An 18,229-nucleotide genomic window follows, 5' to 3' on the forward strand; every position below is an offset into this window, starting at 1 on the left:
AGAACATCAATTACTGGTAAGTAACCTTGTTTTCTTCAAGTGATTGCTCATGTCCATTCCACTATAGGTGACTAACAAGCAATACCTTTGAAGGTGGGTTAGAGTTACTGGTGAGCTGCCCTCAGCACCGCTCTACCTAATCCCACGTCCTCTCTAGCCTGCTGGACGATGGCGTAGTGGGACGTGAAGGTATGAACAGACGACCAGGTGGCGGGCTTTGCAGATGTCCTGCATGGGCACTCTCTCCAGGAAGGCTGTAGATGATGCTTGAGCTCTGGTTGAGTGCGCTGTGATGGTTCCCAGAAGCAGCACCCTCGTCTGTTCGTAGCAGAGCTTGATGCATGATGTAATCCACGAGGAGATGTGCTGGGTGGAGACAGGTGAGCCTTTCATCCGGTCTGCCACTGCAATGAAGAGCTGTGTCTATTTCCGGAACGGCTATGTACAGTCAATGTAGAAGGCCAGGGTTTGTCTCACATCCAGCGAATGCCATCTCCTCTCCTCCTCCAAACCGTGCGGTTTGGGAAAAAACACAGGGAGAAAAATCTCTTGATTATAATGAAATTGGGAAACTTGGGTAAGAAGGCCGGATGTGGCCTCAGCTGAACCTTGTCCTTATAGAATACTGTATAAGGGGGTTCCGAGTTCAAGGCCCTAATCTCGCAGACCCTCCTGGCTGAGGTAATGGCCACCAGAAAGGCTACCTTCCATGAAAGGATGAGCAGAAGGCACGAAGCCATTGGTTCAAAGGGGGGCCCCGTGAGTCTCGAGAGGACCAGATTGAGATCCCAGGGAGGCATCAGGTCACGGACCTGCGGATAAAGCCTCACCATGCTCTTGAGGAATCTGACTGACATGGGATGATCTCCCCTCTAGCAGCTGATGGAAGGTCGAAATGGCTGCCAGGTGAACCTTCAACGAGGCCAGCGCCAGACCCTGGAGTTTTAGCTGGAGCAGGTACTTCAGGATCACCTGTATAGGCGAGAGGCTGGGCGGGATACCCTGGGACTTTGCCCAAAAGGCAAAGCGCCTCCACTTAGCCTGATATATGACCTGTGAAGAAGGCTCCCTGCTGCCAAGCAGGACTTGCTGGACAGCACTGAGCATTCCTTCTCCCCGTCAGCCACAGAGCCTCCAAGCCATGAGGTGCAGGGAGTCCAGGCCCGGGTGGAACAGGTGACTGTGGTCCTGGGATAGAAGGTTGTGCCGCCTCGGGAGCTCCAGGGGTGGGGCGATTGAAAGGTCCAGCAGCATGCTGAATCAGTGCTGTCTCGGCCAGGCCAGAGCGATGAGTATAACATCCGCCCTGTCCCTCTTTATTTTCAGCAGGACCTTGGGCAGGAGCAGACTGGGCGGAAATGCCTACATGAGGGTCCCCGTCCAGTCCATGAGGAACGCGTCCAAAATCGACCCAGTCTTGTGACTCCGGAGCGAGCAGAACCTCGGACACTTCGTGTTCCAGGCCGACGTGAACAGGTCTAGTTGAGGAATGCCCCACTTCTGGAAGATCGTAGCCACCACCTCTGGGTGCAACGACCAATCGTGGCGGGGTAGAAACGATCTGCTGAGGAGATCCGCCTTGTCGTTCCTCACTCCTGGAAGGTGAGAGGCCGTCAGATGGAAATCGTGCCTCACGGCAAGGTCCCACAGATGGATAGCTTCCTCTCAGAGGGCTGAGAAACGCGCTCCCCCGCCTGTTTATGTAAAACATGGCTGTGGTGTGGTCCGTCAGCATGTGCACCACTCTGCCTGTCAGGAATTGGAGGAACACCTTGCACGCTAGGTAAATGGCCCTCAGCTCTTTCATGTTGATGTGCAGATGCCTCTCCTCCCCCAACCAGAGCCCAAGTGCGTAGGTTGGCCCTGATGTGGTCTCCACAGCCTATGTCCGAAGTGTCGGAAATTAGGGTGACTGATGGGACCAGTTCCCTGAACGGGACGCTCTTCATCACTGCCCTGAGAGTCTGCCATCAGTTTAGGGAGGCTAAGACGGGTGGGGGAACTGTGACCACCTAGTCCAATGGGTGTCTGCTCGGAACATATACCAATGCCTGAAGCGGTCTGAGCCTCAGGCGAGCTAATCTCACTACGTACCTGCAGGCTGCCATGTGGCCTAACAGCTGTAGGCAGTGCCTGGCTGTTGTCATGGGGCATCAGTGCAGCTGGGAGATGAGAGAGACCATTGCCTTGAAATGTGGCTGATGCAGGAAGGCTCTGGCCTGGGAAGCGTCCAGAGTAGCCCCAATGAACTCTATGCATTGCACTAGGGTTAATGTGGACTTCTGTTCGTTTATGAGCAGTCCCACACGGAGCAAGTGAGGGTCACGCTTTCCTGCACTTGGGACCTGGACCTGCCCCTGATCAGCCAATCCTCCAGGTAAGGAAAAACCTGCACACTCTTTCATCTCAGGTGGGCAGCCACTACCACCATGCACTTGGTAAACATCCTTGGAGCCGAAGATAGGCCAAAGGGCAGGGCTGTAAACTGGTAGTGGGAGCCAGCCACCGTGAAATGGAGGAAATGCCTGTGGCTGGGGAGAATAGACACATGAAAGCATGTGTCCTTGAGATCGAGGGCGGCATACCAGTCTCCTGGATTCAGGGAAGGGATTATGGAGGCTAGGGAGACCATGCAAAACCTGAGTTGTTTGATGTATTTGTTTAGACGACGCAGGTCTAATATGGGTCTCAGTCCCCCCTTTGCCTTGGGGATAAGGAAGTACCTTGAATAGAACCCTTTCCCCCTTCTGCCTTGAGGGACCATTTTCACCGCTCCCAGGTTGAGCAAGGTGTCCATCTCCTGCAAGAGGAGTTGCTCATGAGAGGGGTCCCTGAAGAGGGACGGAGGAGGGGGGTTGTTGAGGGGGTAGATGTAAACTGCAGGGCATAGCCCCCCCGAGACGATCCCAAGGACCCAATGGTCCGAAATGATTTTTGCCCATTCGGGATAGAAGGGCCTTAACCTGTTCAAGAAGGGGTGGGGCGGATCCAGGAGAGCAGTCGGGGAGCCACCCTCGGGCGCACCATCAATATTGTCTCCTTTGGTTTCCTGAGGTCCTGGGGGGCCCTTGCTGGGGAGCTGAGGATGAGCTAGGGGGATTTTCTTTTTTTAAACCCCCTATTTCTATCCCTATTCCTATAGGGTTGGAAAGGCCTGGAATGAGGCCTTGGTTGCTGCTGTGCCTGGGGCCATGACTGATGCCTGGAAAACTGGGGCGTGTAAAGGACCAGGGAGCGAAGCGTGGCCCTGGAGTCTTTCAGACCATGCAACTTCGCATCCGTCTGATCCGAGAACAGGGCTGACCCATCAAAGGGGAGGTCCTGGGTAGACTACTATACATGGGACAGGCCCGAGGATTCCAGCCACGAGCACCTTCGCATACAAATGGTGGAGACTATGGCCCTGCCCGCAGAGTCAGCAGCGTCACAGGACGTCTGGAGTGCTGCCCTAGTTACCGCGGTTCCTTCCTCCACAATAGTGCTAAAGTCTGTAGCTTGGTCCTGGGGCAGGGCCTCAGCAAACCGCCTGAGGGAGTCCCACAGGTTGAAATTATATCTGCCCAGGAGGGCCTGATGGTTGGCAATCCTGAACTGCAGGCTTGCCATGGAATAAATCTCTCCCCCAAACAAGTCCAGCTTCTTATTGTCCTTGTTCTTGGGAGTCGACCCTGGCTGACCTTGCCTGTCTCGCTGGTTCCCAGGGCGGGGTGTGTGAACAAATACTCAAACTCCTCGGCCGGGACGTAATATTTCTTCTCGGCCACTTTTGATGTAGGGGCAACCGAGGAAGGGGTTTGTCACAGGGCCTTTACAATCTAAAGGACCCCTGCATGGACTAGGAGGGCCACTCATGCTGGGGCAGCCGCCGCCAGCACATTAAAGAGGCTATCTGTGGACTCTTTTAGCTCCTTCACCTCCAGCCCCAAGTTGGAGGCCGCCCTCTTGAGCAGCTCCTGGTGCGCCCTGAAATCCTCCAGTGGCTCAGAGTTGTCCCGGGAGACTGCCTCGTCAGGTGAGGAAGAAGAGGACTGCAGAGGTGCTGCCTGCGGGTACGATTCCTCCTGGATTCCGGCGACCGGGTTCCGCACCGTGAACTCTGCGGTGCCGGATCTTCCTCTGACAACTGGGTTCCACGCCGTCTTGGTGTGGGCAAACTCATCGGTGCCGGGTCCTCTGGCGTCAACCGGGTTCTGCGCCGTCTGGATATGGGGGAACTCCTCAGTGCCAGGGATCTGGAACAGGAGCTGTCCTAGCGCCGCCTGGCAGACCTCAACCGGTGCCGCCTCCTGTCATGCGCTGCCTCCAGTTCCGGGGATCAATGTCGGTGCCGAGAGGGAGATTCCACGTCCCGTGCCGGAGCAGGTTGGCTCGATGACGCCGACCTGGTGCTACTACTAGGGGAGCGGCTCTACTCTACCCTTGGAGACTATCCGGCGGGATATCTTTCTCCCCATACTGGGGGTCTCCACCGCCATTCAGGGGGACCCAATGCATGTTTCCCCTGTGACACCGGCCCCTTCTCCCTTGGCTGAGGGTGGGGGGAAGAGGTGGCATAGGCAAGGCCAACAAGGCTCTTGCTGCCTGAAAAGCCTTCGGTGTCAGCAGGGGCACTCTCCCACTCCCAGGAGTCGGGGGAGGCTCCCTGACCGGAGATGCAGGGGAGTGTCCGTGCTCTGTGCGCTGCTTTTTTCTCTTCAGTGCCAGCAATGCTGCACGATGCTGAGTCGAGGGCAGCACCGATGGTGTGCTCTGTACCGAAGTCACGCTCGGTACCGAGGCGGACCGGGTCGGCTCGGACGCCGGGTGGAGTGCTGCTTCTATCAAGAGGGCTTTCAACCGGATTTCTCAGTCCTTTTGAGTCCTCGGTTTGAAAGCCCTGCAGATCTTGCATTTCTCTTTTCTGTGGGCTTCCTCCAAGCATTTAAGGCAGCAGTCGTGGGGGTCGCTGAGTGGGAAGCCCTTCCCACAGGAGGCACACAGCTTGACCCCGCTCGAAGTCCCTGCAGGGACTTGCCTTATCTCTAACTACTCTTAACAACACTTAACAACCACTTAATTACATAGAACTAACTTAGAATATCAAACGAGTCCAAACAAGGGGAATAGTACTTGCTGAGAGCAAGGCTAGTTCCAGCAACCATCATGGGTGGAAAGAAGGAACTGAGGGGGCATAAGGCCGACAGCGCCTCATATACCACGGGATGTGCATGGGGCTCCACGGGGCGCCGGAGCCAGCCCTACGGGATCTGCTAAGGAGAAAAAAATTCCGGGTAACCATGCATGGAGGCGTGCACTCACCTATAGTGGAATGGACATGAGCAAGCGCTCGAAGAAGAACATGATTATTCACAAAGTGAATAATATATTATTATTATTGCCTTCAAACAGGATGACTTGTTTTTATAATTGATTATGGATTTTTTTTTTAAATCAACATTTGAGATATGTAAAGATAAAACACAAACTAGAGAATTATTTTAATTGAAAAACAGAAACCCATAAACAGAACTTTCCATATTTTATTAAAATAGCATATTCAACCACTGGTAACCAATAATACATTAACTTTTTGCCCCAGAGTACACACAACACAGTAGTGATTGAAAATATCCTTATCCATGACAATCAATGAAAATAGTCCAAATTCAAGTGTGCAACTAAAACTAAACCTCTGAAAAACTCTGATTTAAAGAATATGTAAAGCTCTCATACAGAATTCTTTTATACCCCTATATACTAAATGCCAGTGTTTCACTCACCTGACAATAACGCTAGCTTTTTCTCTTATGCATAGTATAACATCTCATTTATAGTACCCATTTCATAAATAAATTGACATATCCCATCCCGTTTATATTCATCTTCAGCTTCACAAAGAAACCAGTAAATAAAACTGTCAAAGACAGTCACAACAAATGATCTCACAGCAAGATATAAAACTTCAAGATACTCAAAGATTTTTCTACTCTATTTTTACATAAAAAGACAGATTTAAAAAGTGCAAGGCAAGATCTGCAGTTTTTTTTTAATTTTTAGGCACATCCACTTCTTTAAAGCAAGCTTCAGAATGAAATTCCAGTTTGTTCTTCATGATACCTGTTTCAAAGTCTTTCTTTTTAAAAGAGAAAAAAATTACATTCTGTCAAATGTAAAGTAGGGAATCTCCTGTCCAACGTAACAGTTTTCAGTTATGTCTTGTTCTTCCTTTTTTTATCCTTGCAGGTTTTGGTTTGGGGATATATTGATTGTTTGCCTGATATTCGAGTTCTTTACGAAAGTAGTGAATTGCCTTATTTAAACCTTCTTCCAATGGGACCTGTTAAAGAAAGAGGAGACGGTCACATCAGCCTAAAGTTCTGGCTACTGCCATAATAGTATGTTATTGGGGCTATCTTCTAGCTATGAAAATGTTGCCTTGGAATCCTTTAATTCTTTACCAATAAAAATACAGAGAGCACCACACACTGGTTACAGTCTGTCTAGGCATTTGTAATACACCCATCTCTGTTATATCTAGGTATCATTCACTAAATTAGAAACTGTCAATTCTGTCTGGAAATACCACATTTAGTACCAGGAAGTAACACTTAACCCAGTTTATGCCCAAATATAAACTTGGAAAATTCTTTATGTACGGTATATGTTTGTAATAAACAAAAGAGGAAAAAAGTGCTTTTTGGCTTATTTTACATTAGACTAAGAGCATCCTCTAGATGAGCTCTGTAAGTGGGGGGAGGGAGGTCTTACTAGGTTTAAAGTACAATACTTTTAAAAATTGCTCCACTAAGAAATAGCAATGGGGATATAAACCACTAGGTAAAACTGACAGTTATAACAGTATCCCATTAGGAACTGATCACCTTGTTTTCTCTTAAAGAGTTCATTACATTCTAATTATTTGTGCATAGTTAAGAGGAATAATTTTTTCCTATTCTGTTTCTAGTTTTAAACAGGGGATTTTATATTCTTGGGTGCACGATAGCAAAAATATTTAACTCCTTTTCCAAGTATAGTACTCTTTTTTCTTGCTTATGTCACCAACATGAGATGATACACTGATGGCACTTTAGAAATACATACACTAACTACCAACACACTTCTCCCATTCACTACCAACCCTCATCCACCACTGGATCAGACTACAATTGCCTACATCCCAGCCAAGTTGATACCACATGATCTACTGCCACTGTGCCACTTTCTGAAAACAAGTTAGGTTCTCACACAGGCAAATGGGAAGACGAATCTCATTAACATCAATAGTTAAAAAAACAGGCTTCCTACCTGATGTCCAACATGAACCATTGCACATTGATGAAGAGGGAAAGCTGACCTAAGAGTGGTGAACTAATCCCCTTTCCCCAGCTTTAGATGGAGAAGGGTTCTCTTTGTAATAGTCAAGATCTTGCTTTCAGCTATGCTCAATGGCATGTGTGAAACAATCAGGAAGGTTTGTGCGTTTCATCACTAAGATCTTTGTCAATCACAGACATACTTCATTTCCCAGACCTTAATTCTTAGGAAAACAGCAAATCTTTATGCTGGTGTCACCTGAGTATTGGCTAATTTCCAGGGGTTATTGGGATTCCATGCGGGTGGGGACTGGGCCATGAAAGGAAGGGTTTGTAGCTACGAAGGGTGTGCCTACCCTAGATTTGGTATCTGTTTTCCAGAGGCACTATTGCTAGAAAACTGATTTAAAAATAAAGTTATCTAATGAAAGCAAGGCTTAAGAGTCAAGGTCAGGTTGCAACACTTGTCCTGGCCATTTGAGTGGCTCTGTGTAATATGGCCAGCTAGTCTCAAGGTAATGCAAGAAGAGAAGACGGTATAAATGCTGGTTTGAGAGGCCTTCTTTAAGAAAGGGAAATAAATTGGGTTTTTATGATGGTGCATGTAGGAGGAGGTATTCAGGAACCAGTACATACCATCAATTCATACAATGGTATTACAATACAATCTGTATTATTCCCTAGTCTCTTAATGCAGCACAAATATTTACTAGCTCTTTTTGGACAGCTACTGGTACCAAGCCAATTTCATTGCTGCCTACAATAAATCCCAGATCTCCTCCTCCTCTGCCAAAAGGCACTCACACAACTAATTCTGAACCAAGGTGTACAAGTAGCTTAATTAATTCTTTCCAGATGTATTCCCTTGTTTTTGTCTATGGAGCATTCAGGGTGGAATTTTCAAAAGGTCTAAATCTGTTCTCTTTGAAGTCAATGGTAAAACTCCCATGGGAACAGAAAGGACCTGCTCAGGTTGGCCTTTCAAAATCTCACTGTTAGTATTCTACAGTTTTGTCCAACTACCTAGTTTTTACTGGGTTCTTCCTGCTACACCTCACAATCCTCCCTAGTGATTAGATTAAATGTGACAGCTGCAGTGATGTTTGCATATCTTAAAAGGATCTTAAAAACCTCAACCCTAAAATGTTTTTTTATTTCATTTTGTATTGAACAGCATCCACATCATAAAAGCAAATTTCTCTTTTCAAAACTGAATAAGTGAAGGGATAATTCATTTTGTACCGTATGTTTCAAGGGATACAACAGGCATATGAAGAACTATTATACAAAGGAGGTTAATTTTTATTACAATGCTTTATCACTTATTTCACAGAAATAAATTCACAGGTTTAAGGCCTGTGATCATCTAGTCTGACCTCCTGCATAACACAGGTCGTAGTACATGCCCCACTACACATTTATTGAATGTCCATGTAAGATACAAGGCACTTTATAACCTTAACAATAATTACCTTTGGAATACTTTCCCCCCAGTTCTTTAAGAGGCTCTGATAACTGTAGGATATCTTTTATAAAGGCAAAACAAACAACAGAAAAACCACAAGTTTCCACATGACACTATTAATATAGGTTTACATACCACAGGTTCCCAACCAAGCAATAACTTGGCTTTCTTGATGTCAGGCTTTCTTTTCTGCGGGTCATCTTGAGCTTCTGAGAGAAACTGGATTTCACTGCCACTGCCTGTTGAATAAAATACTGCATTTTATTATCCTTTATTTACTATACTTTCAATTTACACATTCCCCAGTGGTGCCATGATTCCCTTCTCAATCCTATTCAGATCATTCCCAATTTTTCCTATACTCCAAAACGCCTTACACTGACATGAATGTCCTTCCAACGAAGGTGGAATGAACCATCAAGCAGAGGCACTGCAAAATGACTCAAAACCACTTCCTCCTCCCCAGTACTACCCATTCCTACTGTTTGTGGAATGAAGAACCATGTTTGAGTCTTGTATTCAGATCCCTTCATGGGAGCATATTGAGATAAGACTAAATTACTAGGCAAGTCCAAAACAAATGTATACAAATGTTTATTTGGGTTTTAAAAAAATTGTGGGCAGAACAAAACAGATCTATTAGTTAGTGAACATCAAATGGAAATACAACTTATTTTGTGTACCAGGTGGTCTAGTGATACCGCAGTGTTCTATCACACAAGGAAGATATTAAGTCCAAGACTGGAGAGTTAAGGGCCTGAGCTCAATCTCTGGGGGTTCAATAATGCTGCAAAAGCAGCACACTCAATGGCAGAAACACAGAGTGAGAAGGAGGGACTGCCAAGTATTTTCCATTGTTGGGAGGAAAAGTAGTATACATCCGCCTCTCCCTTGAAGAAAAGGCAACATGCAATGAGGAAGAATAAAAGAGGCTCTTCATTTGTCCACAACAAACCCATTAACTTGCATAAACTATATGTAAGTTTCCAGTACACAACAAGCTCACATGAAAATAAATATTCATTCTTTTCTTCATATAGCATTTTATGTATAATTGAAAATCTGAACTAAATTCAAAATTCCTAATCTAAAATGTAATTACAGAATCAGCAGACAAACATCCTTGGTAAAACTGCTATTTAGAAACCTAAAGAAACAGATTCAATTAGCTTTCTGTATTATAAATACTACAATGAAGTAATTATCAGCTGATAACATAAGCACACTACGAACTTCACCCAAGAATTACCTGTCATACTTACCAACAAGGTTTTTAATTAATTGGGCAAATTCTAGGATACTGTGCTCTTCTGGGTTCCCCTAAGAATGAAGTGGATACTGGTTACAAGAGAAATTACAAAGCATCTCTAAAAATACATATTTTGTGATTTTCTAGGAGTCACCAAGAGGACCGTATCCAAATATATGAACGAGCTAAAATTCAGATTACAAGACCAGAAAGGTCTGACCTTCTGTATAACAGGCTATAGAACTGCCCCAAACTGTCCTGTTTGAGCTAGAACACTTCTGTGAAAAGACATCCCAACTTGTTTTAAAAATTGACAGTGATGGAAAATGCGCCACCACATTAGGTAAATTGTTCCAATGGTTAATTATCCTCAAAGGAGCACTACCATCTCAATTCTACCTTGAAAATTAACCAGAACCATTTATGAAAAAATTTCTGGTCCTCCACATATTTTAAAACAACACAGTATGTAATTCATAATAAAACATAAAATGTATTTTCTAGGGTGGGATTTTGAAAAGTGTTCACTGGTGACATAACTGGTTCTCAGTGAAATCAATAGAAGTTCTACCATTGATTTCAACAGCATCAAAGTTAAGTCAACAGAGTGCTTTTGAAAACCCAGCTCCCAAGTTCTTTATAGTTTTAGTCATCCAAAAAAGAAACTGTAGGTTTTCAAAGGTTTTTTAATTGTGCGTGTCTCCCTTTTTTCCATATGTTTAGCCTCATGAGATGCACATTTTGTTTTCCATGAGAATACCATAGGAAAAACTATAGCAGTTTTTCAAGAGCTGACCTCAGCAGTATACCATATGCATTCAAATATTATCATTGCAAGCTGTGACTAGATAAATCACGGATATATTATAATTGCTTCAGAAATAGTCATCCACATTTAATCTCTATTACTGATGATATTTTGGTCTATTGCCATGAAAAGGTGGGGGGGAAAACCTATCACAACAACAAATAATGAGACTTGTGGAGCAGAAGCAGGCTAATAAATTACAATAGTGTGTTGCCAGTGGGTTCAGATCACAACTTTTGGATGAAAGAGGGAGCTAACTGGCCAGATGTGAAACCATAGGAAAAAAAACAGCTTCATCATTCGCTCTCCTAAAATAGACAAGAGTATGCTGAAGTACATTTTACTGGTTTACAGTCAATGACAATTCTAGCAAGTATCCAAAACATTAAATGATCACCAAGGTCCTCGATCTTGCAATGAGACATGCATAGGCAGTCCCCTGTGTCTACATGGTGCCTCATATGGATGTATCAAGCTGTTTTGTGACCAAAACACATTGGGATCCAGCTATTTAGTCAATGAGGTTCATCTGTCTGTGTGCATCTCACTCAAGGTCATAGGTCTCATTTCAGCAAGCATTTATGCATGTGTTCAAATTAAGAATGTAGTTAAGTCCCATTGATTTCAATGGATCTTTAGCAGGTGCTGATGTACTTTGCTGAACTGGGTCCATATATTGTAAATAAGACTTGAGACTTTAGGATGACAGTATTCAAATGAGATTCAATAACTGGAACCAAACTCTTTGTTTTCACTCCCCTACTCCTTCCTTCTAACCATGAAATAAACCAAAGACTAATATAACTTATTTACAGAGGTATCCATTTCATATATCAATGTCTATAAAGAACAAACTCCCACCCAGTCTCCCTTATCCTTCAGCATATACTCCTTAAAATATCTGGATTGTAGTAAGGCTTTTGACATAGTCCCATGACATCCTCATAAGTGAGCTAGGGAAATGTGGTCTAAATGAAAATACAATGCACAACTGGTTGAAAGGCAGTACTCAAACAGTAGTTATCAATGGCTCCCTTTCAAACTGGGGGTACGTATCTAGTGGGAACCAGCAGGGCTCAGTTCCGGATCAGGTACTACTCAACATTTTCATTAATGATTCGGATAATGGGAGTGGAGAGTATGTTTATAAAATTTGCAGATTACACCAAGCTGGGAGGGGTGGCAACCACTTTCGAGGACAGGATTAGAATTCAAAATGACCTTGACAAATTGAAGAACTGATCTGAATTCAAGATGAAATTTGATAAAGAAAAGTGCAAAATACTTCACTTAGGAAAGACAAATCAAATGCATAACTACAAAATGGGGAATAACTGGTAGGTAGGAGTGCTGCTGAAAAGAACCTGGGGGTTATAGTAGATGATAAATTTAATGAGTAAATATGAAAGGACCTGGAGATTATAGTGGATCATAAATTTCATGAGTGAATGCTGGGGGAAAAAAAGGCTAATATTCTGAGGCGGATTAAGAGGAGTGTCGTATAGAAGATGTAGCAGGTGACTGTCCCGCTGCAATCAGCACTGGTGAGGCCTCAGCGGGAGTGCTGTGTCCAATTCTGGGTGTCGCACTTTAGGAGAGATGTGGACAAATTGGAGAGAGTCCAGAGGAGAGCAACAAAAATGATAAAAGGTTTGATAACCTGACTGATGAGGAAAGTTTTAAAAACTGGGCAATGTTTAGTCTTGAGAAGGAAAGATTGATTGGGGACCTGATAACAGTCTTCAAATAAAAAGGACTGATCAATTGTTCTCCATGTCCACTGAAGGTAGGACAAGAAGTAATGGGCTTAATCTGGAGCAAAGGAGTTTTAGGTTAGATATATAGTTAGGAAGTTTTTCCTAATAAGGGTAGTTAAGCTCTGGAATAGGCTTTCAAGGTAGGTTGTGGAATCTCCATTATTGGAGGTTTTTTTTAAACACAGGTTGGTCTAGGAGGGTTTAACTGGTCTAGCCACAGGGCAAGGGACTGGACTTGATGACTTCTCACGGTCCCTTCCAACCCTATGTTTCTATGATCTTGAGAAACACACAACATTTCAAATTCTAGGACTATCATAGGAATAAGGTGTGAATGTAAAATGCACACACAGCTTTTGAAGAGAAAGACAGGTTTGTAGTCTCACTGCAAATATGAAAACAGAAAAGGAGTACCTTGCAGTGCCGCATACCTGGTTTTGGTGACGTCATGAGCAGACATGGAGAAATGAAATAGTATGGACACTTTTTCTGTTCTCACCCTCCACCAAGGATAAAATATCAGCAAATAGAACACCATCCAAAGGTTTTTAGTTTTACATAGACTTACATAAGCCATATTTGGCATTTACACAAAACCCTCGCTGACCAGGAGCAAAGCACTTTCGGTGTATAGAAATGAGGATGGTCTTCAATGATATTTCTTAACTATCTTAAATCATTTACTTCCCGTCTCCCCTTTCTAATACAGTAGACTCCCATGTATCCGACCCTTCATTATCCAGCTCTCCATGTTAACCAGACAACCAGCACACACTGGGCCAGAAGGGGGCGATCTCGCCTGTGGCCGCTAGATAGTGCTGAAGCATTGCACCTTCCCTTTCTCTGGATTTTTGATTTTCCCATCCAGTCCTGGTCACAATTAGATCGGATAAACAGGATTCTAAGGTATTGCATATTGAGAATAAAATTAAATCAATCAAAACCCAAAATACATTGCAAAATTGTCTTGTTCTTGAGATGGTGTTCAGATCTAAGCTCTAGGAACCTGACAAGAACTATGCCAAATACTTTATTTGTAAAGTGAACATAATGTTTTTTATGCATGATGGAAAGTATTTTCGTTGCATTTAATTCTTGTAAAAGTTAACACCAATGACAAGCAAGAAAACAAAAACTAGATTACTGTGAAGTAAATGCAGCAGAACAGAATTGTATGCTCACCAAGTTGACAGGACTGCTGACATTACTGTTCATTAAGGCCACCAACCCATTCACAAGATCACTGCAAAAGTGAAAGAACAGATTCAATAGATATGCATTTTCCTTTAAACCAGAGGTCTCCAACTGTGGGGCGCGCCCCTGTAGGGGAGAGTGGAGGAACCTTCTGGGGGGGGAGGGGTGTGGCAGGGCTGGGGGCATGAGCCAGCCCACACAGGGGCAGAGAGGAAGTGCCACCCAGCTCCACTCTGCCCCCACACCCCTGGCTGCAGCCCCAGCCTTGGCTCCTGAACGTGACCCTGCACCCCATTCCTGGCCGGCCCTGGCTCCTGGTCCCATTTGTGGCCCCAGCTCCTGGCCCCATGGCTGCAGCTCCAGTCCCCACCCCAGTCCAAGCTTGGGTCTTGGCTCCCGGCCCCCGACAGAGGCTTTGGCCTGTGCTCCCTGCCCCAGCTCCTGATTATGCTCTGGAAGGGAGAGGTGGTGCAGACGATCAGGTAAAAGGGGGGCGCAACCCCAAAAGATTGGAGAATATTGCTTTAAACAGTCATATTTTATTCGAAGAGATGCATGTCGTTAGAACCCCACTGAAGCAACTTAATTAGATGAGGAAGGTAGAAATCAAACCCTGCAATTAAGATGGATTTTACACATTTTGTAGATTTCAACTGGAAGTCCACATTCCATACCAACTGGAAATTTGCTGGCTGGTTAGCTCCCCAGTTATTCATTTCAATAAATCAAAACCAGTGGATGACTCGCTGTTAGTTTTAGAGGATAATTTGCTCCAGTGAAAGCATTTACACTGGGAAGACAAGTTGCAATTCCTCCACAATTATATGAGAAACCAACAAAGAAATATTAAGATTACTGAAAAACAATTAATGCTTTCTTATTTCCTCAGACCCCCAAGCCTCCTAGTCACTTCAAATGAGGCGATTGCCCATTTTTCAGGTGGATTGTAACATATTGACCCATGAAGGTAAAAAGAAGCAAGCACATTGCTGCTTACCAAGATTGTCCTTACTTTTCAGAAGCTTTAAAAAGACTCTGTTAAAACAAGTTTACTTTGTAAAAATGGTATCTTGGAGTTACACATAAAATCCTCCTCTTATGTCCCCGGCCCAGGCTAATCAACATGAACAAAGATAAGCTCTTCTCTGCACTACAGGTTCAAACTAGGTTTGCCAAACCAAGATGCTTTTGGTCCTGACCTATCATCAAGAACAGCAGAAGGTTATTACAGTCTATCCTACAAATTTCTATATCCTTTACTGCTAATATTACTGCAAAAGGCACGGGGAGAAAAGATTTTTAAAGGAGTTTGTCAAAACAAACAAAAAACCTGACACTTTGGTTTAACTGCTAGCAAGCCAGAAGAGATGGACAGGCTGTTCAGTAAATATGGGCCACAATCCTGACTCTGCACGAGACAGACTCCTGTGTCTGTACAAGTCTCAGCAACTTCAAGCAACTTTGCATGGGTGTAAAGGTCTAGCCATCAGGATCAGGCAGCAGGACCTCTGATGTAAGCTCTTTGAAGCCAAGAAAGAGCCTACTACTTTTTTCAGTACATGTTTATGGCTCTATATAAACAATTAAGAAGTGGATGTCAATTAGGTAGTAATGCTTTCATTAGCTGTAATAAATGGAATAAAAGTTCATTTTGAAGTGTACTGTTAACAGTAATTTTGAGGATTTTGGATAATTAACTAGCACTGGAGTAAAGGTGGAAATTCTCTTACATTCCACAGCACGCTGTATTATACTATAGCAGTGACAACTGCTTTGCTACAGATAAATTGTAATTCTGCTACAGACAGTCCTGACCCTCAGTTCCAAACAAAAAGTTACTATGCTGCACTATCTATTTGGTAATTATGTATAGCAAACAGTGCTATGCAACGTGTTCTCTTAACCATAAACTGGCCTCGTTTACATCAAACCTGTATGTGAAATATATTTATCCTGTATCTCATGCTTGAAAAGTGAACTGTTTCTAAAGTGATTTAAATGTCATCAATAATGATTATTCAAGGGGGCTACTCCTGCAGCCTTTACTCATGTGAATGCTCTGATTGATGACAACAGGATTTTACACCTAAATTAGAGCTGTAGGATCAGGCCCTAAGTTTTTAAAGATGTTATTAGAGACCTCAGTTTCAGAAAAGAGGGTCAGTATTTTTGGATTGGTTGAGGCTATGTATGTAGTAAAGCAGACTTCAAGGTGTGTGCGTGCAGGAGGGGAAGGAAGGGGGAATTGTCCTACATATAAAAAAGCATGAGCCAGCAAAATAAATAATAAATGAAAACCACACATGCTGTGCCTTTTAAAATTAGTAATTTTGAATGGCTGCTCAAGGTTTATTTTTAGTAAACTAAAGTGTTGCCTTATTAGAAACTATCCAATTATGGCCACATTGATTTTTGGTACCAACAATTTTAATACGGATAACATCATTACACTATAAAAAGTGAAATATTAAACTTTTGTCACTTTAAAATAAGGGAAGACTTTGTGCCAGCACTAAATTAATTTAAAATTAGATATTTCTAATATTCTGGGACAGCACTCTGAATTGTACAAGCCATGGGGAACTATGATTGACATGATTATAACCGTCATCATCGTCTTTCTCTCGATTATGAAGATAGCATGAACACGGCAATGTAATACACATTAAATCATAGCTTCACATGTTTGATATTACCCTAAAAACTGTTTCAGAGGAAAGCATAAAGGTGTGAACACACCCTATAAAAATCAAATGCTTTAAAAAGCGTCAACTTGTATTTGAGTCCTTTAGGTTTTATTTTGGGCACTTCACTCCACTGGGGCAGTTAAATTAGACTGAGCAGTTTTAGTTACTGGTTCTCATGCACCAGTGCAATGCTGTTTAGAACAAACATGCAGGATAATTATACTTTCCATTGAAATTGGCATTTTAAAATTTCAAGGCAGGCAAGCATAATTCTATTTACAATTTTACAATTCTAATTTTACAATTTTATTGTAAAATTGTATTTTAAAAATTATTTCAAAGGTCAAGAGTAATTTTTATAAGATTCTTTAAGTCTTACAAAAAGACTTAATATAGAACTGTTTATTTGGATGGAAGGAGGATCCATTCTGGAGGTTACTGGAAATTCCCTCAGTTGTCAATCTTGGTAAAACTTCTGCACGTGCTTCACTTTAAGCACATGAGTAGTCCCACTGAAATCATTAGGACAACTCAATGCTTAGGCTTCAGGCCTTAGCCACTAAAATATCCAAATGATGCCTGAAGGAAAAAAATGTCACCCCAAATTCCCAAGGGAATTCTAATCTGTGCTACAGGAAAAGCCTACCATATTGTTATTTGAACAGTTAATAAAGATTTGCAAATTTCAAACAGATGAAAAATGGTTAGACCCTATTCATGATTGCATGCAATTCATAACATTTTCTTTTACTAAATTCTGAAATACAATGAATGTCTGAAATGAGATTTAAACTGGAATCATAGATGACGTACCGGAGCTGAAATTATTATTTTATTTTCGCTAGACACAAACATGGAAATCAAGATTAAAAGTCCCTGAATCTTACTGTTTGGTTACAAATGTTTCCTAATAAAGATGGTGAAGGACAAACTTAGATCTTGTCTACAAGGGAGATTTTAGCCAGTGAAAACTTCTTAGACACAGTACACTGTGAACTTGCAAGGTGTGACTTCCACAGTAAACCACACATCGCACTAAATTTAAACTACATCTGCACTGCATCTAAACTAAGGCTTTACCACAGAGCTCCATGGTGTAGTTTCACCAGTGGCTAAAACCTCAGTGTATGTAAACTTACATCTAGAAATCAAAAGAGATAAGCTATATAACCACCTATGAACACAAGGCGGCAGCAGTGTATTATGATACAAAGTCAGGAAACTGTTGAGGCTTCCTGAAGCAGAAAAACTGACAGAACCACTTGCTTTCGGGGGGGGGGGGGGGGGGGGGGGGGGGGGGGGATCAACACAAATTAATGAATTTAAATGTATGAATTTAAAGTTCTCACCTGGCTAGGGACTATTTATATATTCAACTTATTTTTGGAAACATTAAAGCAGCCCATCAAAGTAGCAATTAATTTCAGAAATGGGAACTACACAAAAATGAGGAAGTTAAACAGAAATTGAAAGGTGTAGTGCCAAAAGTGAAATCCCTGCTAGCTGCATGGAAACTTTTTAGACACACCATAATAGAGGCTCAATTTAAATGTATACCCCAAATTAAAAAAACATACTAAGAGGACCAAAAAAGTGCCACCCACCATTGCTAAATAAAGTAAAAGAAGCAGTGGCAAAAAGGCATCCTTTAAAAAGTGGAAGTTAAATCCTATTGAGGAAAATAGAAAGGAACATAAACTCAGGCAACTGAAGTGTAGAAATATAATTAGGAAGGCCAAAAAAAAATTTGAAGATCAGCTAGTCAAAGACTCAAAAA

General features: G+C 43.0%; 1 protein-coding gene across 3 annotated transcripts in view; it reads right to left on the reverse strand.

Annotated features, from left to right (window-relative positions):
• Positions 1-5,501: 5,501 nt before the first annotated feature.
• Positions 5,502-18,229, reverse strand: part of UXS1 (UDP-glucuronate decarboxylase 1) — a 98,604-nt gene continuing 85,876 nt past the window's right edge. For all 3 annotated transcript variants that reach the window (XM_067563610.1, XM_067563608.1, XM_067563611.1), the window contains 4 exons: positions 13,754-13,814; positions 10,020-10,077; positions 8,893-8,996; positions 5,502-6,316 (listed from right to left, as the gene is read on the reverse strand). In XM_067563610.1, the coding sequence (XP_067419711.1) occupies positions 6,185-6,316; positions 8,893-8,996; positions 10,020-10,077; positions 13,754-13,814 (355 nt within the window). In that variant the 3' untranslated portion in view covers positions 5,502-6,184. The remainder of the gene's footprint in view (positions 6,317-8,892; positions 8,997-10,019; positions 10,078-13,753; positions 13,815-18,229) is intronic.

Source organism: Emydura macquarii, unplaced genomic scaffold (genome assembly GCF_026122565.2).
Source record: "Emydura macquarii macquarii isolate MOO-44397 ecotype Brisbane River unplaced genomic scaffold, CSIRO-AGI_Emac_v2 contig_2531, whole genome shotgun sequence".
NCBI classification, from domain to species: domain Eukaryota; kingdom Metazoa; phylum Chordata; order Testudines; family Chelidae; genus Emydura; species Emydura macquarii.